Raw genomic sequence first — 22,068 nt, 5'->3', positions numbered from 1 at the left:
GGCAGGCATGGGAGCCCCCAGCGTCTTGCCTCCAATCACCTCCTTGCTGAGAAGTACCAATTGCTGAGAAGCACCCACCCCACCCTGTATCTACGATGTCCCCTTTCTGAAGCTGTCACCTATAAAACAGGAGGGAACTGCTGGCCAACGTGTGCCCAGATGTGTGCTTGAACTTGAACTTGTGCTGTGTTTAGGTTAGCACAAAGAGACATTTGCTTTGGGAACTTAACAACATTTCACTTGAACAACCCCCCTGTTCACTGTGGTTGTTCCTAACTCTGTTTCCTGGGGTTGCCAAAGAGACGACCTTTGCCAAAGAGGCGCCTCAGGACCCGCCATACCATGGCTTTTGTTCTCATTTTTCCCGGAGAGGAACCTCGGCTGCTTCTCCTTCTGGTTTTCTTACGGAAAGACTAGAGTCCATGATGTTATCAACAAAGTCTGAAAACTAGAGGTATAGAGACAAAGCTGAGCCTGCCCTGTCCGGTCCCATCCTCCTTCCTTCTGTCCCTTCCATCCTTCCATTCATCTGCCCAGTTTCTTTTTTTTAAGAGAACAAAACTTAAGAGAGTTATAAACTGCCCTTCAAGCCAGAGGAAACTCCAGCCAGGCCCGGTGAGAGTGTTGGGAGTGGCAGGAGATAAGAGGAAACATGTTCTATAGCACGCTCTTCCCTGACTCTGAATTCACGACAGAAAATGCCAAGAGGAACGTGGGACCTTAAGAGAGGGGAAGACAGACCCAGAGTGGCCCCCCCGAAGACATCATAAACGGTACCGGCAACCCCCAAAGGAAGCCTATGCTGACGATACTTTGCACATCTTCAGTCATTGTTAGTTAAGGTCTGCACTTTTAATTTCCGACACCCTGTGGTTACGGGAAACCTGGAGGGCTCTGGAGCCTGGCAAACGTGTGGGTTTGCTTGCTCAAGGCAGCGGCTGTGTGGGCTCCTCCCAGGCTCCCAACCTCCGGGCATGTGCTGCCTGGACCAATTCTAGATGCAGGCTAGCCTTCTCTAACCACTGGGTTTTTCCCGAAGTTTCACGGCCAAACCCCCTTCTCCCTCTGTGGCCTGACTGCTCTCCTCCTCTTGGGAATTCCCAGTCCCAGCTGCTGCTTGTTTGAATTGGTCTCAACAGGACAGAAGGGACAGTTGCACCTGAGACCAGGAAACACCGTGGTTGAGAGGAGACTGAGGAACTGGGAGCTGGGGAGGGACTCCTACATGGAGATTCCCGTCTCTGTTCTGCAGGGCCCTCCCGGGAGTGGGAGGTTGACAGGCATTTACTGCTTATAGAACCGTATTTTTCAATGAAGGTTGTTTTTACAGGACTGTGTTTTTCTTTGGCAGTATGTTTAAATTTTTTTCTCCATGTTTTAAAAAAACTTTCCAGGGACTTCCCTGGTAGTCCAGTGGCCAAGACTCCACACTCCCAGTATAGGGAGCCGAGGTTCGAGCCCAGGTCAGGAGACTAGATCCCACTAAGTTTGCATGCCACAACCAAAGATCCAGTGTGCCCCAGCTAAGACCTGGCACAGCCAAATAAATGAATATTAAAAAAACACCAATAGGGTAGCAACTGGAGATTCCACCTGCATTTCTCAAGAAACTCCTGTGTTCTAGGCCCTGAGGGTGAGTCAGTGACCAAAGTGGGACACACAGCCCCACCCTTCTATTCGAGGCCCAGGCTTCCTGGCTGTGAAAAGCCAGGGAAGGGTGAGGTCATGGTGAGAGGACACTCACCTTGACTCCTGTGTCCTAAGGCAGGGGCCCCGGGTTGCTGTTGATGATGTAAACTTCTTGGGTGATACGGGTGGTTGGGAGGGTGGCGTCGGGGGGCTCTCTCCCCTTCCAGGCCCCAGGGTGGAATCCTTGAGTGGCGGGTCGTAGCTCCAGGCGGTGGGCTGCTGGTCGGGGGACAGGGTCTGCTTCAAGTGCCCAAAGTTCCCCACCCCCATGTAGCTGGGGTTGATGATTTCTGTGATACTGGAGCTACTGCATGGAGGGACCCTGCGGGGGGAAGGGGGGACACAGTTACACCTCACAGCTCCTCTGGGGCAGCACTGGTCTGAGGACAGTGTCTTTTGGTGTCCGTCGGGGCTCCTCAGGCTCTCCCCAACCCCGGTGACTTTCCCCCTTAGAACAGGCTGGGGCTTTTAGCTCTGGAGCCACATCTGCTAATGTCCTTGGTCCTCAGGAAATACGACACCTGTCCCGTGCGATCATCTCTATAGCTGCTTCCTCCTGGAGTGGGCGTCTTTCTAGTAGGCTATGCCTTCCCAAGGCAGGGACTGCACTTAACGTGCCTTGGTTTCTCTAGAACCTGACACATGGAGGTACTCAGTGTTGGCTGAACTGAACTTTGCAATGCAGAAGAATCTCCCTGGCCTTGTCGCATTCACACCAACCTCCCCTGAGCCTGGGGTTTGCGGTCAGAAGCCTCGGAGCTGGAAGCAGGACAGGCCTCTTGTGGCTGGCACTTTCTTTCCCTGTGAGTCCTTGCTCTCTCTCTCTTCCACTTCCCCACTCCCCATCCTGGGTCTGTAAAGCCAGGCTAGTTTGCAGTGAAGTCCTGGCTCTTACCCACTCTCCAGGCCCCCAATCTACCTGTTGGCAGGTTCCCACTGCTTCATGGGGTCATGGCTGGTAAGGCTTTTCAGGGACTTGGGTCCACTGGATTCATCCCGCTCCGTCTTCACAAAGTCTGCAAGAAAGGGGCCGGGAAAGACCTTGTGAGGGGCAGCCCCCAGGGTTTGGGCCAGGATGGCTCAGAGGTGTCCACTGGCGTGCTGAAGCTGGAGAGTGAATACTGGCTGCCTGAGGGCAGATTCTGAGACCTCGTGTGTGTTTGGTGGTCGATCAGTTATGCCTGCACAGCACCAGGGCTGGGAGAGTGGGCATGTATGACCCAGAGTTGTCATTTCCTGCAACATCTCCAGCTCGGTGGTGTCAGCGAGGGACAATGCAGGCAGCTATTTTTTGGCAAATCTGAATAAAAGAAATACAACAAGGTAGTGCTGCAAGAGCACTCAGTGCCCAGAGCCAGCCTGTTCACAAGCTTAATGGGGAACTGGGACCCCATCTTCATAACCGACTCTGGTTGTGGCTGCAGGGGTGCCAGGTCCCCCTCAGGTCCAGATCCTGCAAGAGAAAGCAGCTCCCAAAGGCAGAGCCAGGAGGCACACGCACAGGAGGCTGCACCCTCGATGCCCAGAGCCTTCCACGACCAGGGGCTGCCAGACTGTTCACATGCACAAGTCCTGCTGTCTCGCTGTTCATGTGAGCGGCAGGACCCCATCACGTTTACAAACTTACGGATGCTTAGCAGGGGCTGAACCTGCACTTTCACCCTGGACCAGCCACTTGGCTCAGCTTGTGACCTTCAGCCAAACACTTAACCTCTCCGTGCCTTAGTTTCCCTATCTATCAACCAAGGACAAGACCTTGCTCTCGGAGCTATTGTGACAGAGAAATGAGGTGGCATTTAATAGATGATCGTTTCATGCATCAAGTATAAAATGAAAGCCTGACTCATTTTAGACACTGTTATTTGAGCACTTTTGAGGAAGAATTAAAGCGAAGAGGAAAAGGGAAAGATCTATTGTCTGAGAAGGAAGACAGACTTGATTAACATAGTTTGAGCAGCTCTGTGCCTCTCAAATCATTTATTATTTCAAGCAGGGAGGTTTTAATGGGATGGATACCATTGAGAAGGACACGTATTAATTTCCAGGTTTCAAAAAATGTATGCAGGGTTCAGAGAAAATTACAAATTCGCATCTTCCTTGTGTTCTCTTTATGTTACTAGGTCTCTTGACCACATTTCAGTAGTCTCACAGTGAAGCTGTGACAGTTCTCCTCTCCGAGATGCGACGTCTGAACTTGCCTAATGCAGCAGCCCCCAGCCTTTTTGGCACTAGCGACCGGTTTCGTGGAAGATAGTTTTTCTACAGACTGGAGTGGGGGGCGGGTGGTGGTTTCGAGATGAATCAGGTACACACTTACTGTGCAGGAGCCTGGTGGGCTGCTGTCTATGGGGTCGCACAGAGTCGGACACGACTGAAGCGACTTAGCAGCAGCAGCAGCAGATGGCCAGCCAAAGTAAGCAAGTGGCAAATTAGGGGGAGAATAAGATTGAGTTCAAGTTCAAAGAAGTGCTAGGGGACTCTGCCTGGCAAGAGAAGGCCACGGAGGGTGGCTGCGACTAGGATCAGGAAGGGCCAAAGAAATGTGCTCAGGATGAGAGTGGGGCTTCCAGGTGCACGCGGTGCATGAAGGTGATACCAAGGGTAGGTGATACCAAGAAGCCCAGGGTGGGTACCAGGAGGGCGAGCTGTAGGCACATACGCGGGCGTGTGTGTATATATGAGTGCGCACCACGTGGCCACAAGGAAGAACAGGAACCACGTGGGAAATTCGAATCTCAACTGCAGCCGTGGTTTCAATCTCCCTCGCCCCTCAGCCAGGAAAGAGACTGTGAGTAATCAGCAGGTCTGTGCGCAACGCTGGTCCTCCCGGTGGAGGTGTTGAGTTACAAGGCCCGGAAGGCTCACAGGAGAGCAGAGGACCTGGGAAAGCCACACGCTTCACCTCTTTAGAGATGTGAGTTGACTGGGGTCGGGGAAGGGTGATCTGAGGCTGTGGACAGTTGCGGTTCTGTAGGGAAATTCTTGAACCTATGGAGGGTTGGGCCAGATTGTCTCTGAGGCCCCCTCCAAGGCTGGATTTTCGTCTTGAGGCCTCAGCAGACAGAATATTCCATGCCTGTTCCCCGCCCAGCGGTGCCGAGGAGGGAGCAGAGGAGGGGGCATGTCCACTTACCGTAGAGCTTCTCCCTCATCTTGCCCTGGGAAGTCTGCAGCTTAATGTTCCCCCGGAAGTGACCGGTCATCTCTCCGTGGTGGGTGAGAGGTGTGTAGATGGGGAGCTGAGTTTCCGTGGCTTCTAACCGTAGAGCGATGCAGCCCTCACCTGAGGAGGTGCGGGGGACAGTAGTCAGGTCAAGACCCCCTCATTTCACTGGAGAAACACCATGCATTTGTCCTGGAGATTTAGTCCCCCTCCCAGAGCTGCAGTGGCCAAGGCAGGGATTATGGGACTAACCTTTCAGAACAACTGCTCAGCAATTTGGGGAAAACAGCTCAAACCTTCAGTGAACTCCATGCAGATTAGTGGATGCAAGAAATTAAATCATAGAAAATCCAGCAGAAAACCAGAATTAAATACTAATTTGATTGCTGGAGAGAAGGATAACCTCCCAAGGTTTGAAGCAGTGTGAGAAATGACAAAACAAGGCTGACAGATAAGAGGATATAAGAGTTTAAAACTTCTGCATAGAAGAATTTTTTTTAAATGGGAAGAGGACTGACTGAGGCCATTCGCTGCAGCCAGCTTCAGAGAGGATATTTTATCTGAACGCCTCAAAAATCAAATCTCCAGCAGAGTAATGGGCAGAGTACCCCACAGACATTTTCTACAAAAAGAGAAATGTAGCTGGTTAATTTCATTACTCTAAATGGAAACCAGTTCAGTCTTCTGAGTCATCAAAAATGCAAATTAAGGCAGCACTTAAGGGACTCTCTCACAGACATGAAACTAGCAAAAGAAGGAAGCAAAGAACAGTGCCAGTAAGGATCTGGGAAGACCCGTACACCTGGACATGAGAAGGTCAACAAGGCAAGAAGGAGCCTTCACAGCCATCAGTTTGATGACAAGGGCCAAGAATCAGAAACACATGTACACATTGCTTTAGCCAGGAAACATGGGAGCTTGTCCTAAAGAGATGATCCAAAAGGATCAATGTAGCCAAAGGAGATTGAAAAATGTCCACAAAGAAGAAAAGGCAACCCTCGTCCACTCTTGGTGGGAATGTGAATAGGTGTGGCCGCTGTAGAAAACAGTATGGCATTTCCTTACAAAAAAAAAACCAAACAAACTAAAAATAGAAGCAATCCCATTCCTGCTCATATATCTGGAGAAAAGGAGAAAACTCTAATTCAAAAAGATACATTCACCTCTGTGTTCATAGTAGCACTATTTACAGTAGCCACAACATAGAAGCAGCCTAAATGTCCACTAACAGGTGAATGTGGTGTACATACACAATGGCATATTAGCTGCAAGAAAAAGAAATAATGCCATTTGAGGCAGCAGGGATGGGCCTAGAGCTTCTCATACTGAGTGAAGTAAGTCAGAGACAAATATCATACGATATCACTTACATATGGAATCTAAGTGTTGTTCAGCATATTTACAGAACAGAAGCAGACTTGCAGACATAGAAAACAAACTCCTGCTTACCCAAGTGGAAAGGAAGCATGGGGGGGATAAACTAGGAGTTTGGGATCAGCAGATAAGACCACTACATATAAAATAAATAGCAGAGTCCTACTGTATAACACAGGGAGATACATTCAATCTCCTATAATAAATCATAATGGAAAACAACATGACACGATATATAATACATATCTGCATCAACTTGCTGTACACCAGAAACTAACACATTGTAAACCAACTGTAGTTTAATAAAAAATAAAAACGTCCACAAAGAGCTCCATTTGAGCATTACTGATAACACTAACAAAAATAATCAGCTGAGCCTCAACAGTGGTAGTAAGGAACAGTTTTAACAATGAGGATATAAAAAGATTGAAAGATGACCAAAAAATGAAGATATAGTAAGTTCATGGAATATTATGAAACCATTAGAGGCAACTGTCATGAAGGCTGGGTTGGAGGATCATGGAAAATGTGTCTTATCTGACACTAGGTGAGGAAAGCAGACGATAACGGGTGTCTTTGTGGTAATTATTCATGTAGAAATCTATGTGCCTGTGGATGAACGCTGGAGTGTGAAAGCAAATAAATACGAGACTGCTGAATGATTTTTTTCCTAGTTATTAGTATGATGGGTCTTCCAGGAGGTTAAGAATCCACCTGCCTGCACATCAAAGGAAACTATTAGCAAGGTGAAAAGACAGCCTTCAGAATGGGAGAAAATAATAGCAAATGAAGCAACTGACAAACAACTAATCTCAAAAATATACAAGCAACTCTTGCAGCTCAACTCCAGAAAAATAAATGACCCAATCAAAAAATGGGCCAAAGAACTAAATAGACATTTCTCCAAAGAAGACATACAGAGGGCTAACAAACACATGAAAAGATGCTCAACATCACTCATTATCAGAGAAATGCAAATCAAAACCACTATGAGGTACCATTTCACGCCAGTCAGAATGGCTGCGATCCAAAAGTCTACAAGCAATAAATGCTGGAGAGGGTGTGGAGAAAAGGGAACCCTCTTACACTGGTGGTGGGAATGCAAACTTGTACAGCCACTATGGAGAACAGTGTGGAGATTCCTTAAAAAACTGGAAATAGAACTGCCTTATGATCCAGCAATCCCACTGCTGGGCATACACACTGAGGAAACCAGAAGGGAAAGAGACACATGTACCCCAGTGTTCATCGCAGCACTGTTTATAATAGCCAGGACATGGAAGCAACCTAGATGTCCATCAGCAGATGAATGGATAAAGAAAGCTGTGGTACATATACACAATGGAGTATTACTCAGCCATTAAAAAGAAAACATTTGAATCAGTTCTAATGAGGTGGATGAAACTGGAGCCTATTATACAGAGTGAAGTAAGCCAGAAGGAAAAACACCAATACAGTATAATAACGCATATATATGGAATTTAGAAAGATGGTAACAATAACCCTGTGTACGAGACAGCAAAAGAGACACTGATGTATAGAACAGTCTTATGGACTCTATGGGAGAGGGAGAGGGTGGGAAGATTTGGGAGAATGGCATTGAAACATGTAAAATATCATGTATGAAATGAGATGCCAGTCCAGGTTCCATGCATGATACTGGATGCTTGGGGCTAGTGCACTGGGGCGACTCAGAGGGATGGTATTGGGAGGGAGGAGGGAGGAGGGTTCAGGATGGGGAACACATATATACCTGTGGCGGATTCATTTTGATATTTGGCAAAACTAATACAATTATGTAAAGTTTAAAAAAAAAAAAAAAAAAAGAATCCACCTGCCAATGCAGGAGACATAAGAGACACGGGTTCGAACCCTGGGTGGGGATAATCCCCTGGAGGGGGAAATGGCAACCCACTCCAGTATTCTTGCCTGGAGAATCCCTTGGACAGAGGAGCCTGATGGGCTACAGTCCACGGAGTCGCAAAGAGTCGGACGTGACTGAGCGTCTGAGCACATCAGTATGATGTGCTATTTGTCAGCATGAACACCAAGAGAAAGAAACAAACGAGGACCTCAGTGTTTGGCAGGAAGATGGAGCCTCAGACCCGCATGCCCGTTTCCTGCCGGCAAACCTCCTGACGCTCGGGCACCATGTGGATCCTTTTTCTTTGCTCCATCAGACTCCTCAGGCTCTACCCGCCCCTGCCCTGGCTCAGGGACCTCTTTTCCAGTGCTGTGGTGGGAGGGAGTGGAGGGCAAGATTCTGGAGCTGTGCTATCTGGGTTCAAGTCCAAGGTCACGCAGCAGTGGCTGGGTGACCTTGGACACGTCACTACATTTCCTCACCTCTGCAGTGGGGGTGGTGATGGCACCTAAATCCCAGGGCTCTGGGTAGAGCCTGCAGAGTGGGCAACAGACACATGTGGGCACCCTTCCTGTCTGCAGCCTCTTTCTGCTTCCTGGCTTCCCCCGATCAGCATTGACCACCTGCAGATTCCTTCCATTGGAAGCAGACGCCCGCCCTGGACCCCACTGCACATGCTGGTGGGCCTCACGCCCTCTGCTTCCTCACCCCACTCACTCCCTCACTGCACACGGTTCTCCCAAGTCCAGAGATGATCCCCGGGGCTCTTGGTCTGCAGGACGCAAGTCTTTACTTGGCCGGATCTCTCGGCCACATTTGCTGTCATAACCACCCGCTCCTCTTGAGCAGCTCTGACGGCGTCCATGACCCCAGTCTTCCATTTTCCTCCCACTTCCCTGGCTGAGTCTGCTTCACCTGCTCCTCCCCACAGCTGACCCAGTTCAGGAAATGGAAACATCTGCTCAGCTACTGAAACCACGAGTGCAGGGCCATCCTCCAGCCTCTTCCCCGGATTCCCGTGGTCAAACAGTGGCCCTTCTCAGTACCTCTCAGTTTTAAACTCTCTTTTTTTTGCCGTCACCACTTTCATTCTGGCTGCCTCATCCACCATGTGTTGTTGTTGTTGTTGTTCAGTCGCTCAGTTGTGACCGACTCTCTGCGACCCCGTGGACTGCAGCTCACTAGGCTTCCCTGTCCTTTGCCATCTCCCGGATCTTACTCAAACCCATGTCCATTGAATCGGTGATGCCATCCAACCATCTCATCCTCTGTCACCCCCTTCTCCTCCTGCCCTCAATCTTTCCCAGCATCAGGGTCTTTTCCAATGAGTTGGCTCTTCACATCAGGTGGCCAAAGTATTGGAGTTTCAGCTTCTGCATCAGTCCTTCCAATGAATATTCAGGGTTGATTTCCTTTAGGATTGACATCCATCAAGTTGATCACTGCAAACTCTAAGTTGCAAAGCTGACCATGTTATCATCTTGCTTGACTCTTTAGTGGCTTCCTGCTGTCCCCAGGATGTGGTATTTACCCCTAACCTGGCTTGTGTGGAGCTGCCAATCTGGCTCCTTGCCTCCAGCCTCTCTCTGACTACCTGCCCCCTCATTCCATGCTCTAGCTGCACTATACATACGAAGTTCAAGGGCAAAGCTAACACCATGCTGGAGCCAGGGGCAGGCTGAAGATCTTAACAGAAGATGATGTCTGGAGGACAGTTGTTGGGGCCACAGGCCTTCTCAAACTAGTCTGTGCTGGGCATTGAGCAGTGCCAGGTGGACCCGGGTTCAGATGAGGGCTCAGCCAGTTACCACCCATGTGGCTCACTTTACCTCTCTGAGCCTCAGTTCACCCATTGACTAATGGAGAGGGTAGTGTCTGCTTCACAGGGTCGTGTCAACATCAGTCGTGATATTTCAAGCGCCTGGCATGGAATCTGACACGGGAGAGGCTCCATGGATGAGAGGGGCTGTGTCCCTCTCGGGAGCCCGATGGGTCGGCAGGATGACTTCCTGGTAACTGTTCCTCTGGCAGGACCAGGATGGGCAGCAGGTGGGTTTTTTGTGAAGGAGATAGCTCCTCTCCCTGACGTGGGTGGCCTCGATCACAGGTATGGTACCTATAGCACCTCCTTACCGTAGGATTCGTCGCTGTCGGAGGACTTGATGCTGATCAGGATATGCTGGTCCAGCAGGTACTCGGGGTCAGAGATGATGGGCTTTAGCTGCAGAGAGAACAGCATGGGTTAGCTCGGACAGGTAGGGGACAGGCTTGGGGGAGCCAGCTCAGAGAGAGGGGAATGTATGGGGAGATGTTCTTTTTAAATTCAAATATCTGCTTTTCCTGTCCAAGAGAGCAGGGAGGAACCCATATGTCCACCCTGCCCAACATGGTGGGGTTAACTTCCTTTCTGACCCCCCACCCCCATCACACTGCACCCGGGGCCCTGGCGAGAGAGCCTGACCCCAAACATGCCTTCACCTGCACCACCTCCCTTCCCTTCCCCCACCCGCACACCCCACAATCAAGGGGTGGGGGGAGGGACGGGGCCAGGCTGATATTCAGACGTCTGAACGCACCCCACTCCCAGCAAGAGCTCAGCCCTCCCCTTGGCCCCCCGTCCTGGGATGGAGGCTGCATTGAAGGAGGCGCCGCAGGATCTGCCTTCCATCTGGGAAGGAGGAACCTGTGTCCACCTGCATGAGAGTCTCCCGATGGGCCTGCAGGGTCCTGTGAGTTGCTGGAGGGCGACTCAGCAAGTGGCAGGCACAGACCCCAAGTTCCAGCCTGTCCCTGAGTCCCTGCTGGTGTGGCCGGGAGCATGGGGCAGGGCCGGTCCACAGGCACAGGGAGGGGCTTTGCAAGGCCGCCTGCTCCTGCCGGCTACCGCTTGTGACTTCCTCCCAGCTGAGGGCTGTTCCTCGTGTGGACCCCAACACAGAAGCCCTAATAAAACCCTCACAGGCTGCCCCCTTCCCTCCCCTCCACAGACACCGAGAGATCCCCTAGTGTGGGCCTCTGGGTCCATGCCAACTGACAGGATGGACTCTATTCAGAAAGCTCCAGAACAGGTGACTGGACATGGCAGTGGGAACTCTGGGCCATTCTTGAGGCTCCAGTGCTGTCCCCAGAACTCGGTTCACCGATGTGCAGAGACCACTGGCTCCAAGTCAGCCATGGGGCTGGGGTGCTGCTGAGGCAGGAAGAGGAGCCCCCCTGCCACCACCATCACTGGGCAGAAGGGGGACGGGAGGTGGAATCTGAACACAGAAGGTCTGTGAGGGACATGGCACCTCGTGGGGGGGCGAGGAGCCTCGTCAGGTGCCTCGGCGGGGTTGCAGAGGGTGAGGAGACAGGGGGTGACAGAGGGGGGGCCCTGAGATGCTGGGGGAGCAGAAGAGACCGAGAGCGAGGAGAGGGCCAGGAACCAGGCTGAGGAGTTGACATCAGGAACCCCACCGGATGCAGGAAGCGGGGCCAGGAGCAGATGGGCATTCCAGAAAGACCCCTCGGCCAGTAGGGAGGGATGGAGCCCCCCGAGAGGCAGCAGTGGGGCGGGGAAGGCCAGGAGTGGGCCGCTGCAGGGACGTGGGGATTGGGATGCTGGCATCGTTCCCGACTTTACGGAAGTAAGAAACGCGCTGTCCAGGTGCTTCCCAGGGGCAGCGGGAGAGGGTCAGGTGGGGCAGTGGGGGCTGAGCTGGGACATTGCCTTGGAGCCCAGGGCCACCGGGACTTGGGTCCTGAAAACAGCGCCAGACGGGGACTTCTGTCAGCCCTGCCCCAGCCGCTTGCACTCAGCAAGCATGAGTGCTCGGTGGTGTGTGACTCTGCGACCCCGTGGACTGTAGCCTGCCAGGCTCCTCTGTCCATGGGATTCTCCAGGCAAGAATACTGGAGTGGGTTGCCATTTCCTCCTGCAGGAGATCTTCCGGACCCAGGGATCAAACCCAGGTCTCCTGTGTCCCCTGCGTTGGCAGGTAGATTCTTTACCACTAGGGCCACCTGGGAAGTCCCAGCCTTTTGGAGGACCCCAATCTGAAGTCTACCCAGACTAGAAGACTTCGGGACTCAGACATAGGTCTTTTCATGTGTGGTCCACAGGTCGGTTCCGATCAACAGTTAAGGCCAGTGCGGGGAGCCCAGGCCCCTGAGACCTGCTTGCCCACACTAGCTGAGGCCGTCCTTTAAAACTCACTTAGGGCATCACATTCCAGGGAATCTTCCAGCGGGGCCTGAGACCCCTGCCCTGTGTGAAAAACCTGCCCGGCCCTGGACACTTCCTCTATGTCCCTTCCCTTGTTAATTGATAAAGAAGCAGGGTCCTATTCCACGTGTCTCCAGAGTGAACACCAAACATGTCCATCATCAACGTAACATCACAAAAGCAGTGCTGGGTCCCAGTTTTCTGTAATAAAGACAAACGTGTTCCTACTAAGGTTGCCTGCAATTCCACCCTCTGCTTGTTGGGGGCCAAGGACAGGTCAGGTTCTCTGCACATCCAGAGCCAACACACCTCTGTCTACTCCTTCGTGTGATCTTCCAATCCAGGGCTGAACAGAAGGACACCGCAGGGGAACTGGGGCCTTGGCTTGTGGGTCCTGGGTCTGTCATTGCAGCCGTGTGACCATGAACAAGCCTCTCTGGGACCTGCCTCCTTTCCTCTCTCTGTAAAATCACGTGGTCAGACGACACAGCCTCTAGACCCCTTCCATGATCTATCAGGGGAACTGAAATCCATCTAGGAATACTGGGCCCACTAGGTGTGGTGAGAGTTGGGCCATAAAGGAGGCTGAGCACCGCAGAATTGATGCTTTTGAACTGTGGTGTTGGAGAAGACTCTTGAGAGTCCCTTGGACTGCAAAGAGACCCAACCAGTCATCCTAAAGGAAATCAGTCCTGAATATTCACTGGAAGGACTGATGCTGAAGCTGAAGCTCCAATACTTTGGCTACCTGATACAGGGAGCTGACTCATTAGAAAAGACTCTGATGCTGGGAAAGATTGAAAGCAGGAGGAGAAGGGGATGACGGAGGACAAGATGGTTGGATGGCATCACCAACTGAATGGACATGAGTTTGAGCAAACTCCAGGAGATAGTGAAGGACAGGGAGGCCTGGCGTGCTGCAGTTCATGGGGTTGCAAAGAGTCAGACACGACTGAGCAACTGAACAACAAGAGGTGCAGGCCCATGTTTAACCACTGCTGGGAGGAGCGTCATAAACCACCGTGAAAGAGAGGCAGCTGCTTCTGCCCGGCCGGAGCTCTGCCACTGGCCAGCACCTCTGGCCGGTGAATACAAAATCGTCTCTGTTCTTGAGTTACCTTTGGGAGGGTCTCGCCAAACTTCACCACCAACTCCCCTTCGCTTCCTTCTTCATTTTCTCCTTCCTGACTCTTGACAAAACCTGTCGGGGGGACAAGAAGGCAGGTTTTCAGAAGAACAGCACAAGAACCAGACAGAGAAGACTGCTGGGGTCGCTCCAGCAGGACCAGGGAGAACACCCACCCTCCTCTTTATCTGTTGGGGCCACAGCATCGTTGAGGAGCAGAGCTTGCTGGAGATTCTGTTTTGGTTCAGGGGATGGTCATTTGCCAACACGGTCTAATTATTTTTAAGACACTCAGAGATTCCCCTCCCTCTCGGCTCCTCTTTGCCACAAACCAGGCAATGGAGGACTCATCACATCATAGGCGAGGAGGAGATTAGGAAACAGGACGGCTCTGGCTCGTCCCACGCCACTCAAGATAACAGCCTTTTGAAATGCTAATTTAAGCTTCCTAACATTCTGTTTCCATAGAAATGTATGCAAATGTCTCGATAGTTTATTAAAAACACCCGCACAAAAATCCTAGTCATTTTTGGAAGTGCTATGCCCTTGCTCGGTGAACTGGGACCCGGGGAGACTTCAGGGAGAAGGCGGATCTGTCACCAGGAGGGGAGCCCAGGCGGAGTCTGCGGAGGAAGGGAGGTGGGACGGCACTGCAGCAGGTGGCCCATGTCTTGTTCCCAGTTTCTGGAAGCATCTGTCACCCCGTGACACAGGGCCTGCTGTTGTGGGGCTGACTCCCCACTTCCCACTCCGGGCCATCTCTGCAAGAAGAGCTAGAAACCGCACAGACCGCCTCACCGTGGCACGGCTTTAGACAGTATGCCTAGAAACGCCCCCTAGAAAGACTATCTCCTAAACCCAGCTGTGTGCGAACCGCTCCTGGCTGACGGGAGGCTGTCCATCTCTAGCTCGCTTTCAGATGCTCAGACCAGCTGAGAAAGATTGTCTGTGATGCAAGAAAGAGGAGGCGACCCTGGGGAAGAACAGGTGATGACCAGCAGCTGCTCCATCCTGGCGCTGGCCTCCATGAGCTCTGGACCTTTGCCCAGGACTCTCTGGTCATTCCAGAGCCCCGGCCTGGGGGACCCAGGAGTGGGCCAAACTCCGCCCAGAGGGGCAGGCAGAGGATCCAGTTGCCCCGCTGCCCACCTGGTACGTCTGTGCCCCAGGGACCACCCCGACCCTGGAGCAGCAGCATCGCAGGTCACTGGGGGCCCCGCAGTAACCGGGTCTCCTCTTATACTGTCCACCCGCAGCCCCACTCTCTGACCCTGTCCCCACCAAGGCCCATCAGGAAAGCCTTCCCAGAGACAGAAGAGAAGCGTCACCAGGGACCAGGCATTGGTGAAGGGGCCCTGCCTGTGCCCCCCCAAAAGGCAGTTAGTTGAGCGAGCACGTACTCTCCAAGCAGCTGGAGTGGAACTCCAGGTAGAATTTGGTCTGGGACTTGGTCTTCAGTGTGGCGTAGCACCCGAGAAACTCGATCTGCCCTTGGCTGTCAGTGGTCCCGGGGCCTGGAATAGAGGAGAGCAGAGGTTCGGTTCCACAGTGTGTCTGGAGACAGAGCGCTTCAATCCAGCCCCCCTCCTCCCCTGTAACACCGAGCTCCCTCCTTGCGTCCAAGGTCTAAGTGGAGGGAGTGTGTCCCCTGAAATCCCACCACCCACGCCAGTAACAGCCTCTCTGATGAGTCCAAGCTGGTGCAGGGCAGAGGGAAGAGTTCTACGCTCAGCTTTGCCACCAAAGCTGTGTGGGCCCCAGGTGACGCCCTTAACGCCGTGGCCTCTCCAGGGGTTCCGGCAAAGAGGGCTGGTGGATGCCCAAACCTATCTTGTTCCTAAGTTCACATGGGGAGGCAGGCCTGCTCTTCCTTCCAGGCACGGCTCCTCCCATTCTTTCCTCACTGGCACCCAGGTAATCTGCAGGTGTGGTCTTCCTTTAGATGATGCTTCTGCAAGCGTCCTGAGGCCAACTGTGAACAGTGTCCCGCCCTTCTGTACAAACTCTGAGCCTCCTGAGAGCAAGGACACCCCCCATCCCTCTATCCTTCCCCTCCTTCCTGCTTTTCTTTCCTTCTCCCCTTGATTGAAGACCAAGTGGCAAATATAATTGTGTATACTTAAAGTGAACAACAGGTTGAGCTGATACACGCAAACACTGTGAAATGATTTCCAAGATTAAGATAATAACATCCATCATCTCACATCATTAATTGTTTGTTTGTGTGTTTTGGTAAGAACACTTAGGACCTACTCTCGGCAGATTTTAAGTATACAATGCTGTATTATTATCTATAGTCATCATGTGGAATATTAGAGCCCTGGAACTTCATCTTATAACCGGAAATCTGTAACCTTTGACTCACCTCTCCTCCCCTCTCAATCAACTTCACTAGCTCCTGGCAACCACCACTGTACTGTATAATGAAACTGGTATTTTTTAATAAAGACCCCACATGTAATTGATACCATATGTATATCTTCGACTCGTTTCTCTGTCTTATTTCACTTAGCTTTCCTCTTTTTTTTTTAAACACCCAGCACCAAGGCCATGCTCCGCTTAGGTAGATGTTAATCCCGGCCATCGGTGTTTGTGAACATCTACTGTGTGCTGAGTTGCAGTGGATGGAGGGCAAGGCTGACTCTGGGGATGGGAAGAGGGTCCTCACCGGGCGTGTGATGTATGGGCTGCTTTATCAATGCTGCAGGAACTCAGAGAACAGAGAGAGGGGTGGGAGCCAGCAAGAGGTGGAAGATTCTGGAAAGGCACAGAGGCCAGAGCTAGGACGGAGACAGGATGGTGGGTCAAGGCTTGCGTGGAGAGCGGAGGTCACATTGCTGGGGCCATGGATGTCAGATCAACAGCCCATGGGCAAGAGTGTCTCAGGAAGACAGGGTTCCAGCCCCATTGACATGAAGGACGAGGAGCAAACCAGGCTTTTCCAACCTGTGTTAGGCCTTGCACTCGGCCCTCCTAAATGAGCCCTCACTGTCTGCTGATCATGGAAGTGGGGAGTGGGCGGAGCAGGTGACAGCATGGCTCTCTGGTCACCCAGGCCCAGGGCGGGACACGCTGCAGACAACACCCAGGCCTCTGCTTGGATGAGGCTGGCAACCACGGCTAAGCTGGATTATTTGCAAAATTACCCGCAGATTATAGAGTATTATTTACTCCAGTATTTCCTCAAACGCTATCATCTGCATCCTATCTTCACAATTTTTACTGCCTACCACGCACCTGTCCTAATATTGACTTAACATTTCCTTTAAATAGACTCACTTTAAAGCCTTAAATAAATGTATTTACATATAAGAGTGCATCACAAGACTAAATGGAAAACCAGTGTTGCTTGCCTTACACAGAAGCATCACATTTAAAGCATATTAAAATAAATGCATTACTAATAAGTGTTCATCCATGTCCCACCCAGAATCATCTTTGATGACACCTATGCTGCACCTTGGGATCACTTATTTTTCCCAATTTTAAAGACTGTATTAAAACTGAGGCTTTAAGAAGCTGGCACGCTTGCCAAAGAGAGAAAGAACACACTCTGGACTGAAATCATGGTGCGGTTTGGACATGAAGGGAGCCGATGTGCGGACTGCGGGCTTACCCGGAAGGATGAACATTTATCTAATGCAGACAATTGATTGCTGCAATCAGAAGACAAGCGCCCAGTCCTCCTGTCTGCACGGAGAAGAGACGGACAGACAGCACCCCCCCACCACCACCACTTACCGTTCTTGGAGACAAACTGGGAGGTGACTCCTGCCTCAAATGTGGCAAAAACAGGGCTGTGGTCACTGGTCATGATGTCACTGGTGCTACCTGCAGGGGAGGGAAGGAATTTCTGAGCAGAGGAAGAGGGATCCTTCTGGTCGAGCCAAGGATGGCCAACGCATAGCAGAAATCAACTGACGCGTATGGAAGCCACCACAAGTTTGATGGTTTCGTATGGCTGCTCCATTACCTTCCACAACCACGCCTGAAAGTCTCCGTGAAAGCCTGTGACCCTCTCCTCTGTGGCTAAATATACCCGTAATAGTTTTTTTTTTCCCTAAAGACTTGTGAGTTTTAAAATATATAGATTGTTGTGTGTGTGAACTGTGGGGTTTTTTCTGGTCTAAGCCTTTTGCTGCCTTGATGAGGAGCTCACGGCACAGAGTGGGATGGGGATCTCATCACTGTCCCCCAACCCACAATGCCTCTGGAGAGCACGGAGGTGATGGAAGTGTAGAAACAGTACAGAGGATTCTTTTAAGGAGCCTGGCACTCAGATGAGAAGGGAAGGCAGCGGAGTACGTTTAGAGAGGATAACAGAAAGAGCAGAGGGTCTAGAATCTAGAGTCCCAAGTGCATGTGATAGAGTTACATGGAGATGTTTGGCTGAATACTCAGGGCTGGAGATTTTATCTTCTGCTCTGGAGTCAGGATGTTAGGTGGTAGCAGAAGCCACAAGGATGTCTGAGCTTCAGAAGGAAGACATGAAGGCTGAGAAGAGATGAGGATGACAGGCCAGTGATGGGGCAAGGCCAGCATTACCGGGCAAAAGGACACGCAGCACAGGAGAAAACAACGAGCCAAGATATACCCTTCTCAGTAAAGCATTTACAAATCAGCAGAAAAAGAAAAAGAGATTAATATACCACCCCTCCAACAACCAAAGGGAATGGGCAGAAAATTCAAGAGAAATATAATAGATTGTCCAATAAACAAGGGAAAAAAAGCTCACTGGCAAACAACCATCAGAAAGACAACTTTTGAGAACTTCCCTGGAGGTACGGTGGATAGGCATCTACCTGCCAATGCAGGGTACACGGGTTCGATCCCTGGTCCGGGAAGATGCCACATGCCTCAGGCAACTAAAGGCCAAGAGCTGCAACTACCGGGCCCCTGTGCCACAACTCCTGAAGCCCGTGCGCCGAGAGCCAGTGTGCCACGGCAAGAGAAGCCACTGGAATGAGATGCCCAAGGATGGCAACAAAGACGAGCTTCTTCACACAGCAACCAGAGAAAGCCCGTGCATGGCAACCAAGACCCAGGACAGCCAAATAGAAATTAAAAAAATAAATACATAGAGAAATCATTTTTCTTTCCCAAAAAGACAACTTGAAACAACAAGGAGATGGATGGAGAAAGAGAAGCAAGAAGAAGCAAGACGGTGGGGAGACTGGGACTAGGGGAGAAGGAGGGCATGCAACAAAAGGCTCAAGTGAGAAGCTTAGCTAGGCCAGGGGGAGGGCACCCTGTTATACTGAGACAGAATGGAAGAGGGAGGTGGGACCCCATCTAAACATGCTTGGCCATTGGCAGGAAGAAGTCAGTGAGGGTCCCGTGTTGTGTGAAGCAGGAGATGAGGGAAGGGGGGCAGTCAGGCCAAGTGTGGGGCCACAGATTTGTAGTGGAAACAGAAGAGCAGCTAAAGGGTGGACAAGCAGGTTTTTTAATTGTTCTTTAAAATATTTTAGATAAGGGGGACTTCCCTGGTGATTCAGTGCCTGAGACTCTGAGCTTGCAATTCTGGGAGCCCAGGTTAGATCCTAGGTCAGGGAACTAGATCCCACAGGCTGAAACTAAAAGTCCGGCACACAGCAACCACATCAGAGAGCCTGTGTGTCGCAACTAAGACCCAGCACAAATAAATAAATATTAAAACATAGTTTAGATGTGTGCTGAGCATGACAGCATTAGCACTAGGGCAACTGCGTGAAACCTGGGAGGCGGCCTCCCTGTGACTGTGTGCCCTGTGGGTCCCGCCTGCCACGGTCATTCTGGGCTTGGCCACGTGACTTCCTTGGGCCAAGAGGACATTAGTGAATGTGAAGCAAGCAGAGACCAGGCAAGCACTTCCACAGCTGGGACTGGCTGCCAGGAATCCCCGGACCCAGGCAGCAGCAGCCTGAACCAGCCTGCAGGCTGGGAGTGGATTTTCAGATAGATGTTACGCAGCCAGAGATAACTGATACATACTATTGACGTTACCATCGGGAGACCCAAGCTCAAAGTTTACCCCCACTTCCTGAGTCGGGACATTCACCCCCTTTATTTTCCCAATTTCCTGCCCACTTACTACTCACTAAACCCTCTTCAGCATGCCATGAAATATCATCAGCAAAACACCCGACTTCTTCACCTTCACGTGCAAATCTGGCCCTTCCTGGAAGACCGTGCAGCTCCTAGGTGAGGCCTGGCTTTCCTCCCGTTCCCGACGTGGCCCAGACCCTGGGTGGGACGGGGGAGGCAGCTGTGTCTTCCCAGCTCATCTATGCCAATTCCAGACCAGTCTCCCTCCTTCTTTCTAAAGACCTCCATGATAGGCTTGCTTTGAATGCCAAGTTTAGGCAGATGGATGGACTGCAGCCCTTTAACTTAGGAAAGTGTGACCTCTTAACTTGCTACTCACCGTAGGACTGACATACCACGTGTACCAGGGGGTAAGACTTCCAGAGGACTCGGTCACACCAGGAGGGCAAATTGTACTTCATCTGCAAGTCAAAGTCAAGGCTGTGTGAAATGCCATGTAATAGATAGCTAGTTAGCTAGGTAGCTACATACAGATATAGATAGATGATAGATTTAATGCTAGCAGAGCCGGGAGGTAAAAAAATTGACAAGACCATTATATTATAAGATATAAAAATTCAGGCCAATCTCTTTCATGAACATAAATACAAAATACTTACAGTATTAGCAAATCAAATCTAGCAATATATTTTAAAAGATAATATACCATTACCAAATTGGATTTATTCCAGAATTGCAAAGATATTTTAATATGAAAAATCATTCACTGTAATTCACTACATTAACAGAGTAAAGGAAGAAAATCATATTGCATCCATAAATAAAGAAAAAGAATCTGACAAAATTTCATATCCATTAAAGATTAAGTATATATATTAAAGAATAGAAGGGAATTGCTTCAATCTGATATAGTATTTGCAAAACAAAGCAAAACCTAAACTACCCCTTACAATATTTAAGGCTTTTACTCTGAGATTAAGAATGAATCATGAACGTCTGCTATTCCTATTTTTAGTGAGCATTACCAGGCCAAAAGCAAAGGTTCAGAAAAAAGGGCAGATAGCAACACCTCTAGAATCATGAGTGACATAACCATTTTCCGTCTCTATTTTATGCCCCCAACATTATTCCACACCCGCTGCTATCACAGCACCTCAAACATTTGATTATATTTATATTTACTTGCAAGTTGGCTTCCATTAAGTGATTTAGAAACTTTTTGAATAATAGGAATCTTGTTGACTCTGCTATAATCCAGAATGTGACCCATGGACTATTAATATTTGAATATTTCATTAAATAGTAATGTCCCCTAAAGCTCCTTGTCCAAGTTACTATTATAAAAAATATGCATGCTACTTTTAAAAGAAATCATAAAAGAAGAGATTAACTCATGGCATCTGTAGTCCTTGGGTTCGTCTGCTGCTGGTTCTTTATAGAATTTCCCCAGAAGCGGTTTTCAACTCTTTCCACCTGCCTTAAGTCCTGGCTCCATGGTCAAGACCCACAGTTTCAGACACCTACACCCCTTCTTTAATGAGGTTCGCCTGGCTGTGCTCCCTTACTTATCCTCCTCACTATTTCAGGCTGTCTTGTTGCTTTATATTCTTTTACTTTTTTTGGACTCAAATGAACCCCTCTTTCTGATTTTCAATCTAATCTCTGCTTATTTTCTCCAACAATTTACTTTAATAACACACTCTAGCTATCTGTCCCCCTGCACTCATTCATTCACCATCTATCCAGGCACTCATTCACACATCCATCCATCCGCTTACCTACCCATCCACTTACACATCCATCCCTCACCTACTTACCCATCCATCCATCCATCGAGCCATCCACCTACATAATCATTCAAACAATATGTACTATGACAAGCACTCTCCAAGATACACCATGAGCAGGATGTCTCTTGGTTGTGACTGATAATGCAAACTGGCAGTAACAACCCTCCTTAATGAATATCCCCTTTCAAGTTCTAGCTCTTTCTCCTCTGCGTGCTAAGTCACTCAGTTGTGTCCGACTTTTTGCAACCCTATGTACCATAGCCCGCCAGGCTTCTCTGTCCATGGGATTCTCCAGGCAAGAATACTGGAGTGGGCTGTCATTTCCTTCTCCAGGGGATTTTCTCGACTGAGGGATCAAACCCACATCTCTTACATCTTCTGCATTGGCAGGCTGGTTCTTTACCACTAGCGCCATGCCTGCAAACATAATATTTCTCATCCTAAAAGAGCCTATCCCTGACACCTCCTTCAATTACTTTTTTCTTTTTTGCCATTTTTCTTTCAAGAATGTTCTCTTTTCACTGCCTCTATTTCTGGATTCCCCATTACTCTTTCCTAACTTGAGGTATATACAACCTGATCTTCCCAGGTGGCTCAGTCCATAAAGAATCTCCTTGCGAACGCAGTAGACTTGTTTGATCCCTGAGTAAGTCCCTGAGTCGGGAAGATTCCCCTAGAGGAGGAAATGGCAACCCACTTCAGTTTTCTTGCCTGGAAAATCCCATGGACGGAAGACCCTGGTAGGCTACAGTCCATGGGGTCTCAAAGAGTCGGACACGACTGAGCGACTTTAGTTTTTTTGCCTTTTTTTTTTTTTTAATAGTAAAGTGC

The 22,068-nt window shown here is 50.1% G+C and overlaps 1 protein-coding gene across 1 annotated transcript in view; it reads right to left on the bottom strand.

Moving 5' to 3' along the window:
* Positions 1-22,068, bottom strand: part of INPP5D (inositol polyphosphate-5-phosphatase D) — a 137,098-nt gene that overhangs the window by 5,736 nt on the left and 109,294 nt on the right. Inside the window, exons 18-25 of the mRNA XM_061412651.1 lie at positions 19,827-19,908; positions 17,162-17,251; positions 14,821-14,934; positions 13,413-13,495; positions 10,224-10,311; positions 4,823-4,972; positions 2,609-2,705; positions 1,745-2,011 (exon numbers count right to left, since the gene is read on the bottom strand). Coding sequence (XP_061268635.1) covers positions 1,745-2,011; positions 2,609-2,705; positions 4,823-4,972; positions 10,224-10,311; positions 13,413-13,495; positions 14,821-14,934; positions 17,162-17,251; positions 19,827-19,908 — 971 coding nt within the window. The remainder of the gene's footprint in view (positions 1-1,744; positions 2,012-2,608; positions 2,706-4,822; positions 4,973-10,223; positions 10,312-13,412; positions 13,496-14,820; positions 14,935-17,161; positions 17,252-19,826; positions 19,909-22,068) is intronic.

Source organism: Bos javanicus, chromosome 3, assembly GCF_032452875.1.
Source record: "Bos javanicus breed banteng chromosome 3, ARS-OSU_banteng_1.0, whole genome shotgun sequence".
NCBI lineage: Eukaryota > Metazoa > Chordata > Mammalia > Artiodactyla > Bovidae > Bos > Bos javanicus.
This window is presented reverse-complemented; position numbering and strand designations above follow the sequence as displayed.